General features: G+C 41.0%; 1 protein-coding gene across 1 annotated transcript; it reads right to left on the reverse strand.

Moving 5' to 3' along the window:
- On the reverse strand, positions 1–26,359 carry Pi4k2b (phosphatidylinositol 4-kinase type 2 beta). Its single transcript, NM_001005883.1, is given in 10 exon segments — positions 1–372; positions 5,288–5,347; positions 6,782–6,915; positions 10,094–10,193; positions 12,503–12,570; positions 13,538–13,691; positions 15,205–15,336; positions 15,831–16,031; positions 18,181–18,317; positions 26,027–26,359. Coding segments are annotated over 10 exon segments (1,434 nt in total). The 5' UTR covers positions 26,301–26,359; the 3' UTR covers positions 1–198.
- Between the last annotated feature and the right edge of the window lie 770 nt (positions 26,360–27,129).

Raw genomic sequence — 27,129 nt, forward strand, 5'->3', positions numbered from 1 at the left:
TTCCCTGAAATAGAAATTTAATATTTGGACAAAAAATCGTAAACTTTTGATTACATTCAAAATATAGTATTATTTTCTATATATTTAAAGACTTGAATTATTTGAGGTTTTGGCGACTAGTGCCCTCAGCAGCAGAGATTTACGTCACTAATATTTTATCAGCACAGTAACACCACACAGCTGTTCCCTTTACATCTGCTACCAGGAGGAAAAGAACGGCTTCCTGCAGTGGACCGTCTGGGTAAAGGAGCTGCCCAGGTGTACAACACGCCCCTGGCCACCACTTTTGCTGCACTCCACGATCACGCATGGCATCTGTGCCAGCTGCATAGGACTCTTGCCATCTCTCAGCGCCTGAGTGAGGTTTAAGATCTGTGGAAAGACGGAAGACTCTCATCGATTTGGAGTAAGTGCTGTAAATATGTACCAGATGCAGACACACTTAAATACACATGGTTACACAAGATTAGAATTAAATAGCTTTTAGAACTGGAATTTTAACCCACTGCAGAATGTGCCGATGTCCAGCAGCAGTGAAATCAGACTGAAGAAATCAAAAGGCTGTAAACAATCCATTGACAGAGAACTTAAATACTGTATTAAATGCTTGCCTTATGACTCACTTATTCAACAAATGAAGTTATTGCCTTCCTACCATTTCCAAGGCCTTTTCTTCTGTGTGCTGGGACGACTGCTGAAATAAATGCACATAATTTCTCTCTGCCTTCATTTTAGCAGAGGACAAAGGATCAGGAAACAGTAATAGGTAAATTGTGCATTCGAAGGGGAAACATGAAGCAGGCCCAAGTAGAGGAGATAAGTCAGAAAGTCACCCATTTAAAAAAAAGTCTTGGGGCTGGGGATTTAGCTCAGTGGTAGAGCGCTTACCTAGGAAGCGCAAGGCCCTGGGTTCGGTCCCCAGCTCCGAAAAAAAGAACCAAAAAATAAATAAATAAATAAAAAAAAGTCTTTAAACCCTACTTTCAAATAGGAAAATTAAATAAGAAAAAGTAATATATAAATATGTATGGATACAGATGATGTGTATATAAGAATTATATATACGCACACATACTTTTACTTGTTTATTACTGTGTGAATACATATAATCTGTGCTCAGTCAAAACATCTTAGAATCTCTACTTTGGGGCATGTAGGAATGTCTATGAACTTCAACTCATAGCTAATTTACCCTTTGTTCATATAGTTGGGATGTAGACAGTGTGTCAGTGTCTCCTTCTGTAGGTCTGGCTGACCTAGAACTTGCTATGTAGATGAGGCTGGCTTCAAACTTGGAAAGATCGTCCCTGCTCTGCCTCTGAATCCTAGAATTAAAGGTGCTTGTCACTGTGCCAGCTATCCTTTGTTCAGTCTTTTCTTTCGTTCTGTATGTAGCCCTGGCTTCCTGGAGGTTAGCTATGTAGACCAGGTGTTCAGACTTCCACCTGCCACTACTTCCACAGTGCTGTGTCCACACCATAGACAGACGGTCATGATTCATCTCCCTTTTTCCTGCATTGTAGAAAATGTTCCTTATTTTCTATTTTAGGAATGTCATTAACGCCCCCCTTCAGGTATAAAAAAAACATCTGATATACATACGCTATGCACCCCCCAGTTCTTATGAAAAAGTGATTAGCAGGAGCCTCAACAGGAAGACATTTGTGAGCAAACTTGATGGTACTTTGAATAGCATAAATCAGATATATTTCTAGATTCAACTATTTCAGCTATTTAATATATCAGGGATGTAAATCATTACTAACAATTGTAGTTAGATTATATTTTACAATGTCTTTCAAAGTTTCTAGGCTATTATGTAACAACTTACAAATTTTAAGTTTATAAGCAATGTCCATACCATGAACCTAAAAATGTGGACCACTAAGACTACAGAAGAGTTCTGACTAGTTTCTTCTAATTAACTTGGGCTTTTAAAAATTCTATTCCAGGGGGCTGGAGAGATGGCTCAGTGGTTAAGAGCACCGACTGCTCTTCCAGAGGTCCTGAGTTCAAATCCCAGCAACCACATGGTGGCTCACAACCATCTGTAATGGGATCTGGTGCCCTCTTCTGGTGTGTCTGAAAACAGCAATGGTGTACTCTCATACATAATAAATAAACAAAATGTTTAACATTCTATTCCAATTGGCGTGCACTGCCACCTTAGTCTCAGCACAGGTAATGGTAAAAGCAGACAGCGGCAATGACTGGTTTCTTCACAGCTCAGCAGACAAAACCACCATGCTGCATACATAAAACCACAGATATGGGTTTTCTGCTTAACTTCACAATATTCAACATGTTGATTTTAAAACCAACTTTTAAAAAATATTTAGTTTATCATGTGTGCAACTACTGCAGAAATATATTGAAGGTCAGAGGACGCCTTGCAGAAATCAGTTCTCTCCTTCCAGCATGTGGGGACCAGAGGTTTTCACCCAGATGAGACTTGACACCTAGGTCTCACTGGTCTCACGGACTGTCCTGGAACTCACTTCAAACTCACAAAGATCTATCTCTCTGCTTCTGCTGGAAATAAAGAAGTGTGCCACCACACCTAGCCCCTCCCACCATGCCTGGCCTGGCCCCTCCTCTTAGTTTTGTTATGAGATAGTTTCTGGAAGTAGAGGTTGGTGGATCTCCTGTAGGTTTAAGGCCAGTTTGGTTTACATGAGTTACAAGACAATCAGGGCTATAAAGACTGTCTCAAACAAACAAACAAACACACAAAAAAAACCACAAGACAAAAACAAAACAAAACAAGCACTGGAGAGGACATGAGCTGACAGCAATAGCACAGGCTTCTTGGCTCAGGGCAGAGATGGGACGATGGTGCTCTGTGTAGAACACATCCTTACTGATGAGCACCATTTTCTAATGGAAATTTAGTTTAAAAGAAAGACTAATTCCTTTTTAGGGCAGTTTTTTTTTTTTTAAAGCTAAAATTAGAGAGCTACATAATCAGATCCATGGTCAAAATACATTATGCCTTTTGGGTATCAGAAAGCTAAAATCAAATTAAAACTAAAAAACTGAGTCTGGGAGATGGTTCACTGGCTAGTGCACTGGCTATGCAAGCATGAAGACCAAACAGAGACTGGATTCCCAGAACCCACACAGAGCAAGGTTGGCTCACAGCCCACCTTTACATGCAAGAAAAGCAAAGATGGGAGGGAGAGCTCCAAAGCAAGCTGGCTTGTCAGACTAGGAAAAAGACAGTCTCAGGGTCAAGGAGAGGACCTGTCTCAATATGTAAGGAGGAAAGTAACCAAGAAGATACCTGATGTCTATCTCAGGCTTCTACATTCATGCACACATGTGTGCCTGTGTACACATATCAACACACATGCATGTACAGAAATCATAAACATATTCAAAAGAGGAAATAAAATCAGGATATCAAGTCAAATTATGTGATCAAATACTACCCACCCTTTTGTTCTTTCTTCAGATCTTGACCTGTCCTGTAAACATCCCTCACCCCCAATAAGATCCTGCTATGTGGTCCATACTGATCTCAAATATGCACTGTTATACCCAGTTCTACTGTACCTATTTTTCTAATAGTTAACTACTTTGTTAATGAAAGGTTATAAATAAAGATACCAACCGCCTTATCTAACTTCAGAACTCAATGTTAGGCAGATACAATGCTTTTTTGTTTTGTTTTTTTAAATTCCTCACGTGTAAACTTCAATCCATAAATGAAACTTACAAGATTGTTTATAACAGTGTTAACTTAAAATGGTGCTACACAAAGTTCCCTCTTAATCTATGGGTTACAGTTACCTATCACGGTCAACTTAAGTTTAAATTTTTTGAAAGGAAAATTTAAAAAGTAGGCCATTTGTACGTTTCAGTATATTTTATAACTGTTTCATGTTCTTACTGTCATTGCTTATCAAACGTCATCATCAGTTATTCATCTGCAGTGCTTGGTCTCAGGTGTCTGCTTGAGAACTTTGGACAGAGCTCCAGAGGATACAAGCAGACTGTTCTATACACTCAGGGACAGGAATCTAGAAGATGAACCCACTCATAGGCCAAGTGAATTTGTTTCAAGCAAAAAGTCAAACCAGGTCTTCACTGTTTAATTTTTTTTACCTGTAAGTATAGTTCCAATCCATTTGGGGAGGATAACCCTCTGCTATCTAAGCATAACCACTGGTTCCCCTCCCCCTTCCACTGACACAGCAGCCTCCTAGTTGGGCTCCCTGGCCCTGGCTCGACTGTGAAGAACATGGACAACACTGTCTGCTTCACCTCTCCACAGCCTCTACCGTTAGGGATCCTGCTGCTGAGTCCTACCTGCCCTCACCCAACACACAGTTTCAGGGAGTGCACAGAAGCAGCCCAGGGTAAGAGTTCCCCCTCCATTATGTCCTTTCGGTCACAACTCTTCTTTCATGCGATCTCTTCCACAGGGATTCCTACCCTGGCTCTTAGGGCTCTGCACTCTAGCTCTCTGGTTAGTTAAGTCTGCAGATACCGGATGCATTACATTTGCTACTGTACCACTACCAGTTAGTCAGGGCCGAACTCACACTCTTCTCTGCCACATCCCAGCATCAAATAGCTACAGTACATTAAATCTATGCTTTTAGGATGAGAACATTAGTTTGGAGTCACTAAAACCAGTTTTCATCTCTAATCTTCCTTCTGGAAATCAGCTGAAGCAGACGGTATTGCATGTGAGGGAGCATGAGTTTCAGGCCCATGCCATCAGACCTCGAGCCTCTATCTCAGGTCCACATGCTGAGGGAGAGTGCAAGACTGAGCTGAAATGATGTAGTTCTCTCACTGTGGGCATTCAACCTTACTGATGCGACTGCTCTAGAAAAACTGTGTGTGTTCCAGATGGAAAATTACCTACTGGCAAAAGAATTTGGTATGGAAATGTTCACACAGGTGTATCTGAGGAAGAAAAAGTTAGGAACACACAGAAAGTAGTCAGCAAAATGGGGACGAATGGGGCTGAGGATGTAGTTCAGCGAGAGAATGTTTGCCCACATGCACTGTGCAAGCCAGATTCCATGTGGAGCACTTAAAGGGGCAGAAGCAATTACGCTGAGCAAACAACTGGCTAAACAAACAACACACAAGGGAAAAATAGCTAATTTATAGGGTAGTAGAGATGCAGTGCTACTTAAATCAACTTTAGCACCACTACCTGAATGATCTAGGTGCAGCGTGACAGGTGGCTTTAGGAGCCACACTATGTCACAGTGGGGAAAGTTGGAAAGGAGACCTTCTTCTCAACAAACAATATCAAACAGTGACCTACCTGGCCTCTCATCACAGACATCTGACTTTCAAAAGCAGCTCTGTCAAATCCTTTGTCAGTCTGTTACAGAAAGGGCGGAGGAGGTTAGTATAATTCCCAACACCAACACCTTTAAAACAAATCCCAAACTTTAAACAAACCAACCCTTCCACGTAGTAAATAAGGCCGTAAGAAAGCTTCCCTATTGAAAACAGGAGAAAAGACTGCTTTAATCTGATGTAGTTTTGGAAAGGCCCAGAACAACGGAAGAGATTTGCTTATACCCCCTCCTACTTTTCCAGAAAGAATTTGAGTCAATGAATTCAGGCTTTTTATAAGAATTAAATCCTATCAAGTCACAAAACACACGTTACAATTTAAAGAGTAATTCTGTAAATTTCCAGCTTGAAAAAAAGTCTTGATTTAATACTTAGTAAATATAACTTTACCAATGTATGATTTATAAAAACAAAATTGCTAATCCCTCTCTATTGTGTCAGATTATGCTATTAGGACAAGTAAGCAAATGAGGTTAAATGTAGGCCTATTTTTAAAGTCTTTATTTTCTTTGGCAATCAAAACTAATTATTCTAAAAACTAACGTATGGGAAAACGTTTGTCTATCTTTTCCTCCCTAAGAACTATGCATACATGTGTCCATCTGGCCAAGAGTAAACTATGGGTATGAAATGAAAATCGTGGCTGTACCTGCAGTTTGATCGCTAATACCTACACTGTTGTTCACAACCTTCTTCTAGCCTCTTCCAGTCCCTGTACCACGCCCCCATACTCCCTCCCACAGGACACAGATTCCCATGCAGACTAAACATCCATATACTAAAATGATAAATAATATTTTTTAGCTGCTGATGTAAGACAGATCTTTATTTACATTCCAAATTTGGGCAATGAACTTGATTTTTCTCAACATTTTTTTCACCAATAGTTAGATGATTAAAATAATGTTGCAGGGATGTTATATGTTTAGAGTTGAATATAAATATAAGAAAGCATGGTGTTTATTATGGAAAAAAGGCTTACGTGTCTCCAGTGTGATGAACTCTCACCTATGATGTTACAGCATTTGGACAAGAGATCTCTGAGTGGTAATCAAGTCATGGAGGTGAACCTCCCAGGAATGGGGCTAATCCCGGTAGAAGCAGCGGCCCTAGAGCTAGCCTGCTCTCACAGAGCATGTGCGGATGTAACGAATGAGAAGTCAATGAACACAAGCTGACCATGCTCCCAGCTGACCTCAGACTTCTAGCCCCCAAACTGAGGAAGACTTGGGCACTGCATGAGTGGCCTAGCCTGTGGCCCCTTCTTATGGCAGCCTGTCCTACAGTCCTAATGGTCATTCAAAACAGTATGAGAGCTGAGGGGGAACTCAGTGGTCATGCCAAAAGCCCTCAGTTCAATCCTCAGCAACACAGAAATAAAAAATAAAATTTAACATGGAAAACAGTAAATGTATACCTGTGAAGCTGAAACACTGTCCCAATTAATCATGTTTACCTTAAAAAGTTCATAAAGATCTTCACACAAGTCTTGGACAAAGTTCATGTCAGAAATAAAGGGTAGAATCAAGTTTCGAGTTTCTTCAGAGAAAGGAACTTTTGCTTGAGGGAGCCAAGCCCAGTGAAATGGATCTAGTGGGAAACACATGTTAATCACGAGGGAGGAATGAGTAACAGCTTGTTGGGACTCACATTTACCTAGTTCTTCCCTATAATTCCCAGCTTCTCCCAAATAAAGGAAAAAGAAACTCTGAGAACACAATCATTCTTTACAATATGAGCTCTTCAGACTCTAAGCTCCGATGGCCAGTCAGGATGCCGCAGCACAGAAGGTCTCGTCTGGACTTGTTTCTCAGCTTCGCACAATAAAGAGGTGGGATCTGATAATGAGTCTAATTCAAATGGCCCTATCTCAAAAAACCGTATCAGAACACATCACATTTGGGGTTAAGAAAGTGGTGGGAACCTGTAATCATTCACACACCCAGGTTAAGTCCCATGGATGAGAACCTATCTTCCATAACTACAAATGATCAGGATCTGAGGAACTTGTACACAGAGGAAGTTCCAAAACTTTAAGTAATTAGGAAATAGACTGGGAAGATTAGTAGCCCGGTGGAATCTCAGGAAAGGAGGAGACACGATAGATTCCAGAATCACCAACCAGGTAACTCTACTTATTACAGTCTGAATGTGAAATGCCCCTCACAACATCATGCGTTTCAACACCTGGTATTTGAAGATGCTCTGTACATGGGGTCTAAACAGTGGATGTAGGGCTACAGGAGTGGAGATAGGAAATTATAGTTAAACTAAATGGTTAAAAATGTAAAGTATCTGCCCCATGCTTCTGTCCCCCTTCCCCACAATAGTTTCTTATTATAGCCCTACCTATTCTGGAACATGTTATACAGACCAGGCTGGCCTTGCACTCAAGAGATCCACTTCCTTCTGCCTCTTGGATCCTGGAATATAGGAGCACCACCATGTGGGCACAGGCCTGCCTCACGTTTTTAATGTCTCCACTATTCATTCCCTATACAGATGAACTGTGTGCCTTTACCCGTGAGACAGAACAAATTCTTCTCCCTTACATTACTTCAGTAAGGCATCTGGTCACGGCAATGAGAAGAAGAGTCAACTGCCTTTAGGGTCATCCCTTACTTGTATCTACCTCTTTGCCTGGTGTGAGACTTAAACTCTGTGTTTTACATGTATGGCCCACATTCCTCTAAGCTACTGTTTTCTCTCCATTCTCTTAACAATTTCATTTAAAAGGCCCTTATTCTTTGTCTCTTTCTGCTTCCAAACCCTGTCCTTCAACTTCCGCTATCATCATCCACCACCTCCAGCTCCTCTGGGCCTGCCTAAGGACCTCTCACAGCCCAAGTGCAGTCAGGCTACTCAGCCTCAGTGATGTGCCGAGTCTCACCCCTATTATGAAATTCTTCCATTGTGGCTTTATGGATACCACTCTCTTAGTTCTCTTTCTGTCTTGTAAGGAAGGTACTCCCCCTTTCAGCTGGCTTTCTCTGCCTTCTTTTAATGTTACTGTTCCCAAGACTCTATTAGTCCCCCTTTCCCTTCATTCACTGGGCACTCATCAAACTTTTATTGAGTATTTATGGTCCTGGCATTGTATCAGGCAATGGTATTTGTTTTCCATGATTTCCCTGGATGACAATAAATAAAGCCATGGCTTTCACTATGAAGATGACAGCTAAAACATCCCTACACCCTCAATACTAATTCTTCTGTAAGCTCCAGACCCTTGATCCCCAACTGCATGTTTGGCAAAACTTCCCAGATGTTTTATGGGAACTTTACAAACCTACCACTTTAAAAAAGCAATTTGCATATAGGTTTCAAGTGATTAGTGGGAAAAATAAAATGCAAACTGCAACCACAAGGCATTTTGAATAAGTTCCACAAAACACAGGGAAAGAAAAGCAAACAAATTAGAATTTAGGTTAAATTTAAAAAAAATAGGTAACTTCAAATTTACCAACACTTTAAGCTACCTATTAAAGCCTCAGACTGGGTTAAAAGAAACCAGCTGATGCTTATGTCATATACCTAAAACAGAATGGTGGACATTAAAAACAAAAGTAGAGAATAACAACCAGTAAATGCTGACAAAATGAAAGGTGATGCAGCAACATTACAACAGGAGAAAATACAAACCCACGGAGAATAATAAAGTGTATTACATTTTACACAAATGAACCCAGGAATATTAAACACTGGGTCTTTTGCATATAAAACAAAAAGTCAAAAGAAGAAATTCATTTAAAAAAATCACCTTTAGCCTCTCAAAAGCTAACTAAGTTAAAGACAAGTTGAGGGCATTCTAGAACTAATAACTAACAAGTTTTAATGAATAAACATAGGAAACTTTGTGCCCATATTATTTCAAATAAAGTCCTTTATATTGATCATGTTTACAATCACGAAGAAACTACTAACAATGTGAAAAATATTCACATAGGTCGTATTCTTACATCATATCACAGTGCACTGGAAAACAGTACTAAGGGATGCTATGAAAATGCTAACAATGGCTGGGTGTGGGGCACCCATTTTTAATCCCAGCACTCCAGAAGCAGAGGCAAATGGATCTCTTGAGTTAAAGGTCAGCCTTGCCTATAGAGTGAGTTCCAGGCCAGCCAGGGCTACACGGTGAAATCTTGTAAAGAAGGAAGAGGAGAAGGAAGAGGAAGAGGAGGAAGAAGAAGAGGAGGAAGAAGAGGAAGAGGAGAAATTCAAGAACAATTTAAAATACAACAAAAATATCCCATAGTCAGGTGGTGATCACTCAGGCTTCTAATCCAGCACTTGGGAGACAGAGGCAGGTGGATCTCTGAGTTTGTGGCCAGTCTCGTCTACAGAGGGAGTTCCAGGACAGCCAGGGCTACACAGAAAATCCCTGTAAGAAAAACAAAATGAAACAAACAAAAAAGTTCCAAAACTGGCTCCTAATGTATCAAAACGATAACTCTGCGGCAAGAGAGACAGGAAGTGGCACTTGGGTCTGAATCTTGCTAAAGGAATGAGGCCCAAAACATCAGCATAGAAATCTACCAAGACCGTGTGATAGATCACTCCTATATTAATACCGTAGAAATTAGAGTTGCCAAACTTATTTCCAAGGCCCAAACCAAACCAGCTCATCCAGAGAAGTACACAAACAACAGCAAGACCCAAGTTACTATATCCTCAAAGCTCCAGGGCTAGAACTGAGCCGCAGTGAACCACACGTTGTCTGCTTTCCTTTGAGCTCTTCCTCTCTGGGAGAACTCTAAACACTTACATGCTCTCCATTCATCAGGATGCTTGAAGGGAAATGCTAGCCCATTGTCAATTGCAGCTATTCTAATAAGCAATTGTTTATCATCGATCCAGTTTGATTCCTAAAGAGGAGAAAAATGATCTATTGATAAGATTCTATAAAAATATTTCAAAATGATCAGTTTACAAACAATACTTATTGAGGTTTAAGTGTATGCTCTCTTGAAAATCTGTAAAATTAAAATTAGGTTTCCAGCAAGAATGGGAAAATCATACAAGAAACAGTCTTCAAAAACAATAAACATTTCATAATTGTTACTTTTAAAAATTAGGGTTACATGTTTATTTAGTAAATTATGTAACATATTTTTTCCTCTCTGGAGAAAAGTTGGACAATGCTAACTTTAGAGAGAGTCTCCAATACAGCCCCATTGCTTACATGCCGGGTATTTGCCTACTCTTGCTTTTCTGTAAAAACATATTTGATTTTATGTATCTGGGTGTCTTGCTTCCATGTATGTACAGCACACGCAGGGACCTGAAGAGGACGACATACTTCCTGAACTGGAGTTACAGAGAGGACCGTAAGGCACATGTGAGGGCTGGATGTTGAACACAGGTTATTTGGAAAAGCAGATGGTGATCTTACCCACTGAGCCATCTCTCCAGCCCCAAAACAGTTTCTTTTACTAGCGTACTTTTAAGTTACTTTATGACTAAAGTTTGTCTTTTGATATTACTAAGCACTATGCATACCAATTTTCAAATTTCCCGAATAACTACTTAACAGTACAAACATTGCAAAGTGACGCCAACAGCTTAAGTGCTAACTTGGGAGTGAAGATCAAATATTGAAGAAAGTATTTTAAACAGTCTACAAGACTGTTTAAGTCTACAAGTCTATATATTCTTTTAAACTTAAACTATCCTAAAAGTGTACCTTATGTAAATATCTGAAATCTGAACTTATGAATGAGAATGGCCCCCATAGGCTCAGGTGTTTGAGAACCTGGTTCCAGCTGGCGGAACTGTTTGGAAACAATAAGAAGGTGAGGCCTTGTTGGAGCAGTGTGCCACTGGGCTTGGGTTTAAAAGCCCATGCGGTTCCCAGTTAGCTCTCTCTGCCCTGTACTCATGGACCAAGATACGAGCTCTTAGCTACTGCCCAGTACCATGCTTGCCAACCTGATATCTCACTCCCGGCCATGACAGTCATGGACTCTAATCCTCTGCGAGCCCCTAATAAATCCTTTATTCTTTAAGATGTTTTGGACATGGTGTCTCTTACAGCAGTAGAACAGTAACTGAGACAGGTAACCAGCTGATAGCAATGAATCTGAGATCTGTAGAGAATGTGAACATACAACCTACTACGTAAGTTTAAACCGTTTGTCATAAGTGGAAGTACTTCTTTAAAAGTTCAGAAGATATGAGTCACAAGTAAAACATATTTCATTTTAGTATATAGTGTCATTATTACCTAACACTGAATCAAAATACTCAGAAGAAACAGAATTAGTAAATACTCACATGTCCCTAGATATCAGAAGCCTTTATTACATAAAAGGAGGGTAAAGGTGGTATTTCTAAAAATGTCTGAAGCTTTATAGAAGTACTGAGTGTACATCATACTCAGGTCTCCAATTCACATATGAAAGAGATAGGAAGGAGGAAAAAGAAAGAGGAAAGAGGAGTGGTCTTTGTTCTGGGAATGTAGTATAGAGCTGGGGATATGGCTCTGTGGGTAAATGCTTGCAGCACAAGCCTGAGACCCTGAGTTTTATACTTAGAACCCATGAAAAAGCCAGGTATGGCAGTGCACACCTGCTATCCTAGTGCTAAGGAGGCAGAGACAGACAGGCCCCAGGAACTCAATAACCAGCCAGCCTAGCTTACTGGGCAAGCTCCAGTGAGATATCCTGTCTCAAAAGCAAGGTGGATGGCTTCTGAGGAATGACATCCCAAGTTGACCCCTGGCCTTCAAGTGTATTTGCACACAAGCCCCCACTTGTGTTTACACATAGGAAATGTAATATGAACAAAAGAAGGGAAGACGAGAACAGAGGAAAGGGATCGGAAACCAAGGCTCTATCTGGGTGGGCAATGTACAAGTGTAATCCACCACTGGGGAGACAGAGTAGAGTTCAAGGTTAACTATGGCTATAGAGCAAGTTTGAGGCCAGCTGAGGCTCTGTGAGACGCTGCGTTAAAAATAAATAACCAGGGTTGGGGATTTAGCTCAGTGGTAGAGCACTTGCCTAGCAAGCTCAAGGCCTTGGGTTCGGTCCTCAGCTCCGAAAAAAAAAATAAAAAAAAAAATAAACAAACTACACAAATAACCCCCCATCACCGGCACCAACAAGGCAAAGAACAAGTTCAAGAAATCTATTATGTAAACTGAACACATACTTTACACACTAAATTTCCTTACCTCACTTTCAATTTTCTTTGCATATTTCATCTCGTCATATTTGACTAGCCAATTATCATTTCCCCTGTCTTTCAAAAGAAATAAGTCTGTTAGTTGATACTTACAGATAGTGTGGCTTCGTACTAAGGGGAGAAATCTAATCCCCAAGTTTTTGAGATTTTCCTTGCTTTTCTGTAGCAGATTCCCCCCAGATATGCTATGACTAGTCTTATGTCATTCAGACACACAGACTTGAGTTATCTGAAAGGAGGGAACCTCAGTTGAGAAAACGCCTACATAAGATCCAGCTGTAAGGCATTTTCTTATTTAGTGATTGTTGGGGGAGGGCCCAACCACTGTGGGTAGTTTATCCCTGGGCTGATGGGGCTGTAAGAAAGCAGGCTGAGCAAGTCATGGAGAGCAAGACAGTGAGCAGCACCCTTCCATTGCCTCAGTAGCAGCTCTTGCCCCCAGGTCCCTGCTTCATTTGATGACTTCACTTGATGATGAACAGCAATATGGAAGTGTAAGCCAAATAAACCCTTTCTTCCCTAACTTGTTTTGTGCTCATGGTGTTTCATTGCAGCAATAAAAACCCTAAGAACAGAAAAGTTATGATTTAACACAACTTAAAAAAAAAACTGTCAGTGTAAGCTGACATTACTAAACTTTTCTCTGTGACAGATCATTGTTCTAAGTGTTTTACCTATACTAACTAAACTGACCCTCAGAACCACCCTGTAAGGTAAAGGCAATGGCTAGATCAAGGTTAATTTAATCAGACATAATGCCTTTTACTTGAGTAAGAAAGAAAGCACATGCACCCTGGCTGGTAAGCACATTCAAAGCAGCCTCATCCAATGTCAACATTTGAGTACTCTGGACCAGTTTTAATATTAACTTAAGACCATTTAATTAAGAAAGTCTCTTCCTGTTTTTCAAGACCAAAGAGTACTGGGCCTTGGGACTGTCTTGAACCAATATTTATGGTTTTGATTTTAGTAACGAGAAGCTGGTTTACAGCTAAAGAGATGGAGCAAGTGAGAGAAGCCATACCTGTGTTTCTGATGATGTAATCCAGAATCACTAATCTTTCAAACTGTGACTGAAATTGTTTTCTAATGTTCTCGGGCAAAGGCTCGGCTTCAAACCTCCTAAGCCAATATTCAGCCTCCTTGTAATCTTTCACAAACAGCTGAAAGGAACCAATCTATAATTTCAAGAACAATAGTTAGAAAGGAAAAGTACAAGCACAAAGGCATTACTTTTTAAGTTTCTCAGTTGTTACATAAGCACAGCAAGAAAAATAGCATTGAACATTAATCTAGATAAGCCACGTTTATCATTTGACATATTAGCTTAAACATACAACAACTAAAAAAGCGAATAAATGTGCCCTGAAGGTGACACCCTTAAGAAGGTTACTTGCTAAAATAGGCATCAACATGACTTTAACTGAGAGACCAGGTACAGTGTCTTGGTTATTTCACGATAGTACAATTTTCTCACTGAAGCGGTGTTTCTGTATTCTTTTCAAAACTCAAGTAAAAAAAAAAATTAAAATACAATGGATTCTTTGGGCAAATAAGAAATCATGTCATACATTTTAAAGATTTAATCAACTGATTGTGGCCTTTCCAAAGGCTTTTAAAAGAGTCTTTTCCTTGAAGATATGCCCATTTGAAGATGCATTTTTATTATTAAAATTACGAGTTTAATGCTATATAAGTTGTGTCAGAATACAAATTTCATCAGCAATGATGCACAATAACGAGCAACCTATCCTTCCTGACAAATGCAAGGAAATACACTGCCATGAAGAAGCCTGCTCACTGGCTTAACACTACACACGCTTGTTAGAAAATTTAACTTCCTAGGTTTTCCTTTAGTCACACTTATTTTAGCTCATCCAAAGAAATGGCAAAAATGTTCAAAACTGACTGCCTGAAATGTAATTAAATAGAAAAACAAGTTAAAATCACTTTTTACTCAAAATCTTAGACACTTGCATAGAAACAATAAAATTATTATAAGCCAAATATATTAAAAATAAATGCTAAAGAATTTTTCTAGAATGCCCTTCTCATTAGCTCTCTGCATCTTTGCTAAGCTAGGTGACCAAAGACCTTTGAGTTTAGTTGAAAAGGTAAATAATAAATTTGGCTCGAAGTGAACACACACGGAACTACCTAACTACCACTTACTGTGTCCTTGCTATGTGCCAACTATTTGATGCGAATGACTTCAGTTTAGCCTAGCAACCTGAAAGATGGCATGGTTTTCATCTCATTTTGTAAACACTGCAACTGTTTCCAGAAGGGCTGAGATTGGAAACTAGTTCTATGTCTAACCTGTACTTTTCTGTAACTTAAGAAGCCTTTTAACCCACATCTTCTTCACTCTTCCTAATTCAGTACACTCCCCTCCCAGAAAAGACTTGACACAGAACCTGCATATGCATGCCAGCCAAGTGCTCTACTGGGAACTGGAACTCTATTGTAGGCATCTTTTTTCTATCCCTTCAGAGCTCCTTCCAAACATCTTTACACAGCTGCACTGAAACTCCTTGTTACTATGAGCTCAAGAGGAGAAAGGCTTTTCTTCTTCAGTATTTCCACAGCCTTCAGCAGGGTGCCCATGTCTAGCTACATGCCTCACCCCAGGAGCTTAGGAAGTACATGTCCAACTGCTCTGAAAGCAAAGCGTATTATAGAGTGACTTACCTTAGGAGGAAGTCCTATCCGATGGAACTTTCTACCTACTTTTGGTACTTTCTCTAAGGCATACTTTTTGCCTCTTGATTTTGCACGGTCAATCGCACTGTAGTTAAATGTCTCACTGACAAGCCAAACCACCTAGACAAATAGAGTTTAGATCATGGGGTTTCTATTCACACAGACCATCAAATCCACTTAAAACTGTAAATGAGCAAGGTTTCCAGCGGGAAAAAAAATAAGAACCTTGAAATACAGAACTAAGAACAAACATTTTAGGGAAGGCATCAAGTAAAATTATATACAGCCCCCAAAGAAGACAAGAGCAATATTGTGGCCACATTAGTAAGCTAACATTAGCAGGGTCAAAGGAATCTCGAGATCCACCCTGATCTTTTGTGCTTTCTAAACACTAGTCCTCTCTCCTTTCTGTTAGCATCTGTGACTCCCAGGAACACAGACATTCCCTTCACTACTGTATGGAGCTACACCCAAGTACACGTAACCAGCTGCTCCAGACCCTGGACGACAAAGGGATTCTACTCTAGGCTCTGCCACTGGGGTCTTCACTTGAGGGTCCACATTAAGTGAGCTACGTGCAGGAACTCAGACATGTAAAGCAAGCTCGCCTTTACCTTTGTTTTAGGTACAATGCCCAGCTGAAGCTTGGTATCCACCAGGTAGGCACCGGCTTCAGAAAGGTAGCCCTGGTTAGGAAGCAGGCAGCCTCGGCCGAAACAGCAGGGACAGCAAACCTTGTGGACATACTTGGTCCACTTGGGGTTCAGCTGACCATAAGGCTCTTCTGATTTGGGTTTAAACACACCAATTATAGTCTATGGGGAAAAAGTAGAAGTCCTATTAGTCTTTAAAGGTCAGATGGGTAACAATCCACAAAATGCATGGCAATAAATAAGATTTCCGTGTAACTCCCAAGTACAAGATGACTGATGCCAATCACATCCTAAGAACTAACTGCATCTAAAATCAACAATCCCATGTATCAGTGTTTTGCAAAATGTGCTTGGACAAACCTTAGAAAGCAAGGCGAGGCTTCATGCCCTTTAACCATATTGATTTCACGTGCTCTGTGTTGCTGCTCTTACACAGTAACATTAGATTATGCCCCCTCCCCAAGTCCACTTGCCCCCTTCTCCTTATGGCTAGGTTGTCCAGCCCAATTTCAAACTCACAAGCTTAAGAATTTCTCCTGTCTCAGGCTGTACTTGATGAAGGCAAGCAGTACTGTGTATTACTTATGATCTACTAAATATCCAATGAAGACATTCACTCACTACCTCTTTTCCCCACTGTGCTAAACAGTCTAAAAAAGACAAGGAGTCCATTAGTTTATCTCCAGTACTCAGAACAGTTCCTGACACATACTATGTACACAAGTAATTCTTAAAAAAATGCTAACAAATAACATACACTGAACATCTACGCTGTCAGCAGCTCTCACCTAAGGTTTTTCCAGATATGTTTTTCATGAACCCATCATAACTCTCTTCCAGCAAGAAAAATTTTTGCCATGGATGGTGGCACATACCTGTAATCCAAGAACTTATTGGGTTAGCTAAGGCAAAAGGATAGTGAGTTCTGGGCTAGCCTGAGACATGTAACAAAACTCTTGTTATAAGAGGAGAAAGAAAAAAGAAAAAAGAAAAAAATGTTTATGGGTGTCTAAAAGTTTCTACAATTATTAGTACTAATCTAGCAAAATGTATTTATTAAATTCATGACTCAAATATCTTAGACAAAAAAATAAAAATATAATTTAAACATAATTTATTTATAATGTAGTAAGTTCTAAAAAAATTAACTTAAAAATAATAAAAGAACAATTTAAGAAGTCAAGCCTGGAAGTAAGGCTTGTGGCTTCACATCTATGACCCCCCAACACTTGAGAGGCTGAGATATCCTGCCGCTACAGAATGAGTTCTAAGTCAGCATGAACTACAGAGGAAGACTGCCTCAAAACCAAAAATCATCATCATCATCAACAATAACAACAAAACTTGAAATACTGACAGTGCCTACAATAAGAAAAGGGGTGGAGGTGGAATGGGCTGGGTATAACCCAGCTGGCAGAGGGCTTGCCTAGCATGCATGCAGCCTTGGGTTCTGTCCCTAGAATCACTGAAAACCAGGCAATATGCATACACCTGTAAGCCTGGCACTCACAAGGCAGGCAGAGTAGATGTCACCAGCCCTGTCTCCAAATTCCTACTCCCCTACAGAAAAAATGTGGATCTGAGCATGGCACATATGCGATACCTGGCTGTGTTCATTTTTTAACAAATAGGATTATGCTTTAAAAATCACTTTTAAAATGTAACTTCAATTACTGGGAGGGGGGTTGAAATAAACTTTCTCCTTCATGAAGAAAGGACAATGGGTTATGTACCACACAGAAAGCTTTTAGAAAGGACAGTACCGTTTCTGAGAAACTCTGGACTCAGTGGAGAAAGCACATATCGACTTCTCTTTCCACTCCAGAGTCAGAGTTCACTTCAAGTTGCTTCACTCCAATGACTTCCAGCTTCACCATGCCTACTTTCCTTGGCATACTGCTAGGAAAATATTCCTGGGGCATTGAACTATTCCTTAAAAACTAAATCAAGCATTGGGAAGTGACATTAGACAGATTTTGAGAGTTCCAACTTGCACTGTACCTGGTCAATACGGTAGGTATCAGGGCTACAAAGGAGGGACTGTGAACATGCATTTAACAAATCCTCAAGTAAATATGGTACAAGATAAACGCTTGAAACTAAACAGAGTATGAGAACGGAAGCTACAACTGGCTATGGGCAGCTCCACTCCTCTATTATTGAGCACTTAGTAAAGCAACAGTAACCGCTGACCTTTAGTTTGGAAAAGAGGGAACAGACAGATGTAATAGGAAGATAATTTCAGAAACTCAGACAGTTCACATTTACGGTAGTGTCTTGAAAGTCTGGGTAATATATGTGAAGTTCTCACCCTTTTAGAATCCTTCACAAAGTAACTTCCACTTGACCCTTGAGAGATCCTCTCTGGGAAAACTCCAATTTCTATCGCTTGCTCTGCTTTCAGTACAACATCAGCAAATTCTGGATCTTCCAAGAATGTGTTTGTTTCTGAAATAACAGCAATCACTACATTAGACCAGCTGTGTGCATGCTCTTACTGTGGACCTGTGTAAGCACCCCCAGGACCTGTGTAAGCACCCCCAGGACAGTAAGATACAGAAGCAGCAAAGCAGACATCAGATAGCAGCGTTGATCCTCTTAGCTGACCCTAGGTGCCTGTGTGTCCCTGGGTACATGTATGAGTACACACGGAGGTCAAAGGTCAACGTTGGGGTGTTTCTCAGGATGGGTTCCTCAGGAGGGATCCTTTTAAATCACAGTATCTGTCTGTCTGTCTGTCTGTCTGTCTGTCTCTCTCTCTCTCTCTCTCTCTCTCTCTCTCTGTGTGTGTGTGTGTGTGTGTGTGTGTGTGTGTGTGTGTGTGTGTGTATGGGCATTTTGCTTACAAATGTCTGTGCCTGGTATCCTGAGACACTACAACAGAGCATTAGGTCCCCTGGGACTAGAGCTACACAACTCAGGTTTTCTGGAAGGTCAGTCAGTGCTCCTACTGCCAAGCTATCTCTCTAACCAACCCCCACCACACACACAGACCTTAAACATTTATTTAGTCATTCATTTACTTATTTATTCATTGCTTTTATGTGTGCCGTTCTCATGCATGGAAGCCAGAGGACAACTTCAGGAATCTTTTCAGTTTCCATCACATGGGTCCTGGGGATCGGCCTCTGGTGGTCAGGCATGGCAGCCAAGCCCCTTTACCTCCCTGACTGGAACCACCTCCCCAACCCCAACATTTTTAAGATTAGACAGGTGTCTCTTGTTGGGAATTGGGGCCTGCCAATTAGCCTAGGCTGACCAGCCAGTGAGCCCTGGGGATCCGCTGTCTCTGCCTCAGCAGCACTGCATTTTTCTATCAAGCTGCCCCTCTGTTCTCTACAGCTCTTCTCCCACACTCTTCCAGCAGACTACTCCTCCCAGTGTACTGACTTAACAATGTATCTATCACCCAGGTCTACTGCATGCTCTCCTGTTCTCCTGTATCAACACTCTTCACTCCCAGCTTCCACCCTCAACCCCCACTTCTGTACCCAACCTCTTTTCTTGGTTGCTAAGACAGCTCAAGACTCACTACCCTCAGAACTTAATTCCGTATCTCTACACCTCTCCCAAATACAGCCACGTCGCCCTATGCTGATGCGATATCTTCTTCCAGTTGCTTGGATCAAAAACCTTGGCTTCATCAACGATCTCACCCTCTCAATCGCCACATATGAGGTATAAACCAACCATAAGTATCCAAAACACAAACTCTTATAACCTCTGCTCCTATAATGAAATCAGCCCTATCAACTCCTTCCTAATTAAATTAAGCCAATTCACAATAATATCCCATAAACCAAACAGCCTAAGGGTTTCCCATTTCACTCTAAGCAAAAGGCCATGTCCTTATGGCCTCTACTTCCCGTTACCCAACTGCTGTTAATCTCTGCTTTATTTGAGCATATCTCTGACTTGTTTTGTCAGCTCTGAGCAGACAAGGATTTCTTTTTCTGGTGTGTCCTCAGAACTTGCAGTTTCTAGAACATGATAAATAAGCAGTCACTAATCACCTGCTGGTGAATTACTAATGAATCATTCAGAATGCAAAACAAACCGAAAGCCACGTCCATTTTAATTTGGAAGGTACTTCAACTCTCTATGTACATTATTATGAAACTTCAAAACACAATCAACTTCAATTCAGGCAGAAATAAAAATGTGATTTACTTTTTTAAAAAAGTCTTTGCTGACAAAAGTATTACAAAAAGAATTATTTGGACACAACTTAACCTACCAAAAATAAGCAAAGTATTTTAATCATGTCTATACTCCTTCCAAACAACCCTTACTAGTCCCTTGAAAATAACTAAGAATTAAGTGAGGACCTCTAACCTTGATGACTCTGGACAGGGATCAGGATATAGTGGGCATTGATATTTATTTGAATAATAAAGACACCAGTAACCATTATCAATAGTCAAATGATATTTCTTAGGTTCCTTAAACAATATGATCTATCTGTGCATGAGTGTTTGACTGTCCGTACGTGTGGGTGCTGGGGACTGAACCCAGGTCCTCTTGTAAGAGCAGAACCATCTCTGTAGCCCCAGTGGATAGGTTCTAAATGAAAATGATCTTGAAAAATTACTTATTTCAACTTTGTTCCTAGTGCTGGGGAACTAATATAGCCAAAATGTATCACCAGCAAGTGATCTTGAGAGGGAATACAACAAAATGATCTCAAAGAAATATCATTTCTTTTCCTTACTAACATTTTTTGTATACACGAAAACAAACACAAACTTCTTTTTCCAGAAATGAAGTCTCTTGCAGTTTGACTCTCTATCCTAGACCTGGCATCTGGAGCAAATCCAAAGTCTATTTACCCCTTTCTTTCTGTGACAGTTCTTCCACAGACAAAGGTCACTCCATATTCCCCAGTCTCTCACTGTCCACTTCCTCTCACACCAAAGTGCTCAGAATTACCAGAGCCTCATTCCCTGCCTATTCAATGCCCCCACCATTATTATCTTTGAGATTAAAAAAAAAAAAAAACAACTATTTTTATTTTATATGTCTCGCTTGCATGTATGTATGTATACTAAGTACCTGGTGCCTATGGAAGCTGAAGGAGAACCCTGGAGGCCCTGGAACAGGAATCACAGACGGCAATGAGTCTGAGAACCAAGCCCAGGTCCTTCAGAAGAGCAGTAAATGCTCTTAACCATGGAGCCATCTCTCCAGCCCCATCCTTCAGTTTCCCAGTCTCTCCACAGAATAAGGCTTCCAGAACTAAGAAACCCATTGCAGAACACAGACTCTCTAGACTGATATCAACTCAAGAGAAGAGGCCTTATAGTGATCATTAGTTACTTAGGACCCTGCCATACACTACTAGTTAATTAAAAAGATTCAACTCTGAGACCACTGTGGTCTCTCCCATCTGCAACAGTTCCTTAGGATACTCCATGCACATTGTTACTATTAAATGTTACTGAACTGACACATGGGTTATACTTTAAAGTTTATCACACACACTCTCTTCCTTGCTGTCACGGAACCCACAACCACTCTCTAAATATTTAGTAACTCAGCTTAATCCAAATCAGATCAACCAAGAGGTCTTTCTGTACAATAAGTCAGGATGTTCTCAGACTCTTAAAGAAACAGCATCTTCCCCACTGGAAATGCCCATTCTCTTATTTGAAGATGGCCTGGATTCACCAACACAATCTACAAAGGTACTTTTATGTTAGATAGATAGATAGATAGATAGATAGATAGATAGATAGATAGATAGATAGATAGCCGGCCCTAACTATCATGAGACAAAAGGCAGCTTCAACTATATTCAAATCAAAGCAATTAGTTTTCAGTAGCTAATTTTTCATTAGCTGTTTCCTTGGCATTTACATTCTACAAGTTCTTACATTCGGTGATTTAAATACACACTGGTAATGGGTTTAACTTGAACACTCACTGATATCACGCTGCTTTGTGCCTAATGTGCTATGGGTGATTTGGTTGGAAGACTTGTTGTTGGCACCTGGTTTGAGTTTCAGTAGTAGAAAACATAGTTAATTGCATTTTCTTTCTGTGAAGGGGTGTGAGAGGGACTGAACTTAAAGACCCTTGTAGCACTAAACTACACTCCAGCCCTGCTGACTTTGCTTTTTAGTTAAAATTATGTTCATACTTTAAAGGAACTGTTCTTTTGACTTGTGTACATGTCAGAAAATTCAATTTTTTTCTTTCTTCTTCAATAAAAGATTTTTAATTAAGTGTTTAACACCATTTCGGTTCTCAAAAGATATTTTCTAAGGAGAATCTCAATTTTATCTTTGCAGCATTATTTGTGTCACCTCTAAGAGGTGGTGGCCTTGTAGTCAAGTTCCAGCCTTATTCAGTTCCTGGCTTTTAAAGATGTCCATCCAGCTTACTCTCTGAATGGTCTTTAATGATTCCATAGAAAACTAAGCTTCCTTCCCACAACTCCCATTCACTGTTCACATTTAAAACTGTAACAAAATAACCTGAATTCTGGGAAAGCACAGAACTTTGTTCTGATTTCTGATGTATCACATGTACCTAGCACATAGATGGACCTCAAGAAAGCCATCTAAAAGGTTAACGAAGCATCCATTTGATTACACCAAAGGCTGTTATGGGTGCTCTGGAAAATACGGATTCTAAAAAGCTATCGTGTTACCTTTTATGGTTAGATGAATATAAGCAGGCTTGGTAACTTAACATACTTTCATTTAAATAAACCAACAAGAATTCATCCTCCCTCGAAGATTAGGACTATATTTTACCCATCTTTCCTACATCTTACTAGAGTTCTTTCTAGAAAAAGGGCTAATGAGTTTGGTGATTAAGCATGCCCCAAGGGTTTCGACTGATGCCACTCCCCTGGCCCTTTCATCTAAGACCCCAGCTCCAGGCTTCCCAGGAACCCTTAGCTTTCCCTGTCTAGTCACATGCACAGCTCATCAGAACTGTGTTAAGTGACCACTACTTCCTCTGGGATACAAAGCTATGTGGAGATACAGCAGTTAACCACCGGCCACCATTTGATACAGGTTACTTGCTGTGGGTTCCTCAAGACTTACATTCTACTGGTGGTCAGTAGATAATCAAATATTTGATGAATGATGTCCATTTATGTAATAAATCGGTAAGGATGGCTGAAAACTGTGTTTGTTTTGTAGAGAAGAGTCTCGCTGAATTAGGCTGGGCTGGCCTTGAACTCACTATATAGACCAGACTGGCCTTAACCCCAAGCCTGATCCTCCTTGCCTCAGCCTTCTACTCCTGCTAGAATTACAGGAGTGAGTCAGCATGCTCAGCTTGCAATAGCTGTATTCTGAACCTGGCAGGCTGAGCAGTCATTTTTAGTTCCATAATTGCTTACTTTCAAAGTTCAGGTATGGTGGACTGTCAAGACAAAGGAAACATGTATTGTTAAAGACCTGCCCTGAAATACTTAAGATTATTGCCTCTTGATCCCTGATCAGGCACCCCTACCACCAGTGATGAGATTCCTTCCACCCAATAGACTTCAGCAAGTTACGTTTTGCCTCTTTATTTGCATTTTAGATTTGTTTATTTTATGATGTGAATGTGTTGCCCATGGGTATGTATGCGCATCCTGTACATGCCTGGTGTCTATAGAGATAAAAAGACTGCATCAGATGCCAAGGAACTGGAGTCATAGGAAGCTGTGAACCACCATGTGAGTGACTCTGTTAACTGCTGAGTCATCTCTCTACCCCCTGCTTCTTTCTCAAACCCTTTATTTTAGTTTTATGGGTTTTTTTTTTTGTTGTTTGTTTTGTTTTGTTTTGTTTTTGAGAGTTTTGCTATGCAACCCTAGCTAGCCTGGTACTCACTATGCTTAAATTCAAGGCTATCCTTCTGCTTCACCTACCTAAGTGTTGGGATTACAGGTATCACCTAACCAAGTTTGCTTTTTCATGGGGGAATCCAAAGTGGCACTTATTTCATAAGCTGGTTACCATCCGTTACAAGTGACGTGCAGAGAATTCTGCCCAGCACACACAGCTAGTATACCAGTATTAACTGTCATCTTTATTACAATCTCATTCACTGATTAGGATGACCGAATACTGACTTGATAACACCATAGTTTATGAGACTTTGCCAACGACATTGTTAATATAAAGACCACAGATACATGACATCCTCTATTGGCTCAAGAACATAAAGTTCTTGTTTGTATAAATAAAATAGTTAAGGGGTTGGGGATTTAGCTCAGCGGTAGAGCACTTGCCTAGCGAGCGCAAGGCCCTGGGTTCGGTCCCCAGCTCCGAAAAAAAAAAAAAGAAAAAAGAAAAAAAAAAACAAAATAGTTAAGACACCAGAAATGTCAATATTAATCTAAAAGCCTATCTTAAAATTAAAGGTGTTCTCCTGACATCTGAATGGTAGGTAGATTAGTGGACAAAAGAGCTAATGGACACTTTTGATAAATAAAACAAAAACCTAGTTAATTATCCAATGATAAACCTTTTGCTAGTTTTTAATAGTTTCAAACTATTTTTAAAATCCTATTTAAAAATGTAAAATGAAGAATCAAGGGGAAAAAATCCTATTAAGAAGAACCTACATAATACCCCAAAGTAGTAGTTGTTCTATAACACAGACTCCTATAGTAAAACAGACAAGTTCAGGACCTGGAAGAGAAAAGAAGTGGCTTAGTCTTGACCACTTCCTGGATAAGTGACTTTGTGCAAACTACTTACTCCTCAAGTATAGGAGCCGCCAGTCATTACAGCTTTACTAATTTTCAGTTCTCACAAAGGGGGTCTGAGACAACTAACCTATTGTGCTGCTGTGAGGTCAAAGATCACCTTAACTAACTGCAAAATATGATACAGATAGCACCACCAAGAAGTTAAGAGTTCTGACAATCCATCTGCATTCCAACTACCACATTCTTATCCTTTTGACCTTTTTAGCCTTAATGTAAGTGTTGCCAGCAAATCAACAAAGGGAGAAAAACAAACCAACCAATTCAACCCAGTCCAACAGTAAAGGTTTTTCAAGACCTTGGGCTCTATTTAAATCTAACACACAAGGTTAACTCTGGGGCAAGTAGCAGCCACATGGATCTCAGCTACCTCACAGACTAGAATCTAACTCCTAGGTGGTCAAAGTGTCCACTGCAGCTGGTTGAACAGAGGTGCATTTGTGAAAGTGGGAAACTTCACATTCCCTTGCTCTATTCAGTGTTGTGTTGGAACTCGTCCATCAGCTAATGTCCGGGTAATGGTAGACGGGTACTTAATGTCAAGAGACTACTTCGAGGATTTGTGTTTGCATAAAAGTTGTTAGAACTCTTGATTTGTTCTGCCCAAATCATTTCAAGTCACATTAGCACACTGGTAGGTCAAATAAGACTTAACAACCTCTAGGAAATGAATTATTAATAACTACCTTCCCTGTGGCTTTTCCATAAAGGGTCATATAGAATGATCCTCTTGAAAAGTACATATGCCACTCCTTTGGGTCCATCCTGTTATTAACTAGTAGGAGTTTTTTTTAAAACAAAACAAACAAACAAAAAAGCCAGTCTAGACTCCAGATGGATCTCATACAAAAATACTCCATTTCAGCCAAATTCCACTCCACCGGTCTAAACTCACCACACAGACATCCGGGCCTACAATAGCATGCCTGAATTTTAGTTTAAACATTTCTTGTTAGCCTCTCTTTCAAAGGTCCACTTAAAATCAGCCCACACGATAACGAAAAGGTGTTTTTCTTTTTAAGCGCACAAATATACTTTTCAGAGAGCTGGCGGCAGGGTTTCACCCGCCTCTGCCCCCTCTGGCTAACGTCACAATAGCAACATTTAATAGAAAGTTTTGAAACTTGTCCCAGCGGCAAATGGTCGTTCTTTCCTCACATCTCTCAGCTCTCATCCGCCCCGTAAACTCATGACTCCGAGGAGAACTTTCTGGATCGTTGTGAGTTCTTAATTCAGAACTTAAGTCCAAACTTGAACAAACAACTTACGTCACAGTCCTGGGTGAAGTTTCCTTCAGTGTTTGGTTCCCAGTTGGACTGATTCTTTTGGGGAGCCTATAGAGTGAGATTTTAGGGGTCCCTGTAACTCCTGCCACAGGGGTAAAGGTGAGAGGAAACTGAGGCAGGGAGGGGCGGGCTACGCGCGCGTACACCGGTCGCACCTGAGACTGCGTTGCGGGTCCGGTCCAGCTCGGTGGACAAGCTCGCGGAGATCGACCGGTCCTCGGACACCACCGGCGGCTCTTCGGTGGCGGGCTCGCGAAGGACAGCCGCGCCCTGGTCCGCCTGCAGCCTTACGGCGCTCCCGGGCGCGCCCCTCCGCGGCTGGGCCCAAGCGACACGAGGCAGCAGCGGCTCCCGCTCCTCGTCCTCATCCTCCGAGGGGCGGGTGGCCTCGCAGGCCTCCGCCATGATGTCCCGGGGCGGCTCGGGCATTCAGAGCCGCCGGGCTCCGGACTGGGGCCCGAGCATCACGCCGAACCGCGGCGGACCGCTCCCACCGACGCCACCTCACCAGTCCACCAGCCCGCGCCCGCCCCGCCCAGCCGCCGGCCACGCCCCGCCCCTCGAGCCCCGGGACGCCTTCCTCACGCCTGCGCAGAAGGACTGGGGGTGGGGCAAGCGAGGGCCAGGCGGGGCGGGGCGGGGCAGGGCAGCACGGGCCACCTGTGTCTGGACTCCAGGATGTGTTGTTGCTTGCCACTGCTGTGGATCCAGCAAGAGAGCCTGGACCAGTACCGTTTCCGCGGAAGTGCTTCCCTTCCAACCTAATAGTCCTCCTTTACTACTATGTACACATACATTTATTTCACTAACTTCTCTCTAAAAGTTCGTGAAGACTGAGAACTATTACTATAGTCCATATGTTATACATACATATATATATATATATATATATATATATATATATATATGATTGTTTGACTAACATCTTGGAATAGAAGTCCACAAGAGCAGGGAGCATCTCTTTAGACAAAAGTGGGGTTTTGTAACCATAATCTGTACATTATATACATTTATTTGATACTAACATCGAGAAGGAAGTTTTTGTTAGACATTCTTTTTTTTTTTTCTTTTTTTTTTTTTTATTAACTTGAGTATTTCTTATATACATTTCGAGTGTTATTCCCTTTCCCGGTTTCCGGGCAAACATCCCCCTCCCCCTCCCCTTCCTTATGGGTGTTCCCCTCCCAACCCTCCCCCCATTGCCGCCCTCCCCCCATAGACTAGTTCACTGGGGGTTCAGTCTTAGCAGGACCCAGGG

The sequence above is a fragment of the Rattus norvegicus genome, chromosome 14 (genome assembly GCF_021556685.1).
Source record: "Rattus norvegicus strain SHRSP/BbbUtx chromosome 14, alternate assembly SHRSP_T2T, whole genome shotgun sequence".
Lineage (NCBI taxonomy): Eukaryota > Metazoa > Chordata > Mammalia > Rodentia > Muridae > Rattus > Rattus norvegicus.